The 2,906-nt window shown below is 33.7% G+C and overlaps 1 protein-coding gene across 1 annotated transcript in view; it reads left to right on the plus strand.

Moving 5' to 3' along the window:
* Positions 1 to 1,629, plus strand: part of LOC102860184 (cAMP-dependent protein kinase catalytic subunit beta-like) — a 176,056-nt gene extending 174,427 nt beyond the window's left edge. The window contains exons 9-10 of the mRNA XM_006898372.1: positions 1,329 to 1,493; positions 1,621 to 1,629. Of these exons, the coding sequence (XP_006898434.1) occupies positions 1,329 to 1,493; positions 1,621 to 1,629 (174 nt within the window). The remainder of the gene's footprint in view (positions 1 to 1,328; positions 1,494 to 1,620) is intronic.
* The last annotated feature ends 1,277 nt before the right edge of the window (positions 1,630 to 2,906 follow it).

Consider the following 2,906-nt stretch of genomic DNA (forward strand, 5'->3'; position numbering starts at 1 on the left):
AGGGACATCATGCTGGGTAGAGTGGAGGGACAGCGCAGGAGGGGAAGGCCCTCTATGAGGTGGATTGATTCAGTGACTGGGGTACTCGGGATGGGCGTCTCAGAGGTAATGAGACTGGCACAGAATAGAGCACGGTTTAGGGCTGTTGTACATAGGGTCGCTATGAGTCGCAAACGACTCAATGGCACATAACAACAACAACAACAACATTTCAAAAGAGAGCTCTAGGGGTAAGCTGTGCTGTAATCCCAAAGGCAAGCAGTTTGACTCCACCAGATGCTCCACGGGACAAGGAAATGGGTAATGTCCTCCCATACAATTTACTCTCTCTTGAAATCAGCTGGAGTCGCTCTGTGTCAGTTCCCACTCAATGGTACATAACAACAATAGATTTCAAAATGAAAGAGTGTGAACTCACAGTCAGGTTTGACAAAAATAAGAAAAGAAGAACCTAGGTCTCTTATCAATTATATTTTCATTTCATTGATTGTCTAACAGATAACATCTTTTAACTATGTAGGCATTTTTTGTTTGGTTTGTTTGGGTTTTTTAATGTTTGTTTGTTTTAGTTGTTTTGTGTTTGGGTTTTTTTTCCAGAAAGGAGGTCAGCCAACTAATTATAAACTCTTTGTAATTAAGCAACAACAACAAACACTGCCACCATCAAGTGGATTCAGATTCATTAGAACCCCATGTCTCAAACTGAGATTGTGGAAAACTGCTTTTAAACCAATTTAAATAACTGCTGCATAATGCAGAACTCTGTTTAAAAGTCACCTACTGACAAATGGAAACCAGTATTCTATGCTGTGAGAAACACTGTGGACTTTTACCATCATTTTTAGACTTCCTTTGTGATAGATTGCTTTTCAAAATGTGCACTTAATAATCTTTCACATGATGCTTGCTCAACTTTAAATTATGAGATTACTTCATTATCTCTAAAATAGAGATTTATAATGCAGGGGCAAGAGATTCCCTCTTGAAGATGGTTGGGCCTTTGGACAGAGGTGGAAAAATGTGATTTGTGGGTGTATTTTTCTGGAAAGAGTTTCCATTTCTTAAAGGAAATTCATGATCAAAACAAGACTCAGAGAAAACAGCATTCCTTCATCCTCCCAAATGCTTTTCTACTTTTAAGACTATTGTGGGGACTATGCTGTGTAGTTAATAGTGTTTGAAAATCATCAGTACATATTTTTATATATGTAATGAACTACTTACCTTTTTTTAAAAAAAAGCCATCAGAAATCAAAACAATAAAATATCACAAGGAAAAAAAAATCTTGGTTCTGCATTCTACCAATGGTACATTTATGTTTGTGCAGGTGCGATTCCCGTCCCACTTCAGTTCTGATCTTAAGGATCTTCTAAGAAACCTACTCCAGGTGGATTTGACCAAGCGGTTTGGAAATCTAAAGAATGGTGTGAGTGATATAAAAACTCACAAGTGGTTTGCCACAACAGACTGGATTGCTATTTACCAGAGGAAGGTGAGTTTTTCTTTTTTGCTCAATGAGAAGCTTTTTTAAAAGTTAATATTTACATTATAAGTCTTAGAGATACTTTCAACTTAACATGTAGTTTTAATTCTTTTAGCCTTTAAAATTAATTTTGCAGAGGGCATAAAGTACCTTATAGCCCATAAGCTTAAAATGTATTTTTTGGATTAAAGAAAAGAACAAAACAAAAAAAACCCCCATATATTCTATTGTAATCATCAATCTAGAATGTTTTCCTTATTAAATATTTCTACCCAAATCTCTTACCTTCAAAATATCATGGTACTTATACAGTATTACACAATGTTTTAAGGATTCACAGTTCACAACTGAAATGAAGCCATTTTAAAAAGACAGTATGTAAACAAATGATTTGTATACACACATTTGGTAGAGTTTGTATACAAACAAGTTTAATAACATTTATCTATTTGGTATTTTTTATTTTCTATCTTTATCTTCACTCTTTGCAACATTAATCCACATTTCTAAAATCTTATACTATTTGCATATTCTCACACTGTTCCTTTGTGAAAGTATTTCCGTCTGTTTGGAATGGCTTTCTCCATTGCACATCTGCTATGCTCTTTTTTTGTTCATTAAGATTGACCTTAAATGTTGCCTCTACTGTGATACTTTTTTCTGAACCCCTACCAGAAGTTTTTCCATAATATCTATATACGTATAGCATATTCTTTTCAAATCTTTCATTGTAAATAGCCCCTGAGAGCCTGATAATTGGTAGCATACTCACTAAATGTTTATTGAATTACTGTCTCATTATTGATCTTTCTCCAAAATATAACATTCCTTTACTTATTTCAAAGCTAATGTGAACATAAACAATGGAAGTAGAAATTCTCAATTGATGTTCTTTCACAAGAACAAGGCAAATAATCCGAAGCTAGTGTGATTTTTTTTTTCACTTTTAACAATTATTTATTCGTGTAATCATTTTCCAAATAATTATTAGGTGTTACATTGTATGCTAATTACTTGTGACGGTATTTAGGATACAATGATGACTAAAACTTAATTTTTGTCCCTTCCCATATGAAACTTATTAAGTAGTTTCAAAGGCAAGGAGATAGATACTTTACTTAGCTTTGTAATGTGTTTTAAAATTATATAGATTAAGTTCCTCTTTATCTGTTTATCAATGTTTCTGTTCTCTTGTCTCATTCATTCTTATAGAGTCAGTGTATTCCTTTATAATCCTTCTCCTATCAACACATCCTTATCTGTTATAAAATTTTTTTTGTTTTGTTAGACATTGGTGGTTTATTTGTTTTTTATTGGTCTTTCAAAAGAATTATATTAAATTCAGGGATGTTAGCTAGGACTACAGTAAAATTGCATGTTGTTGTTGTTGTTATGTGCCGTCGAGTCGCCTGCGCCTCATAG

This window comes from Elephantulus edwardii, unplaced genomic scaffold (genome assembly GCF_000299155.1).
Source record: "Elephantulus edwardii isolate Elephantulus edwardi_28Jun2011 unplaced genomic scaffold, EleEdw1.0 scaffold00227, whole genome shotgun sequence".
NCBI classification, from domain to species: Eukaryota; Metazoa; Chordata; class Mammalia; order Macroscelidea; family Macroscelididae; genus Elephantulus; species Elephantulus edwardii.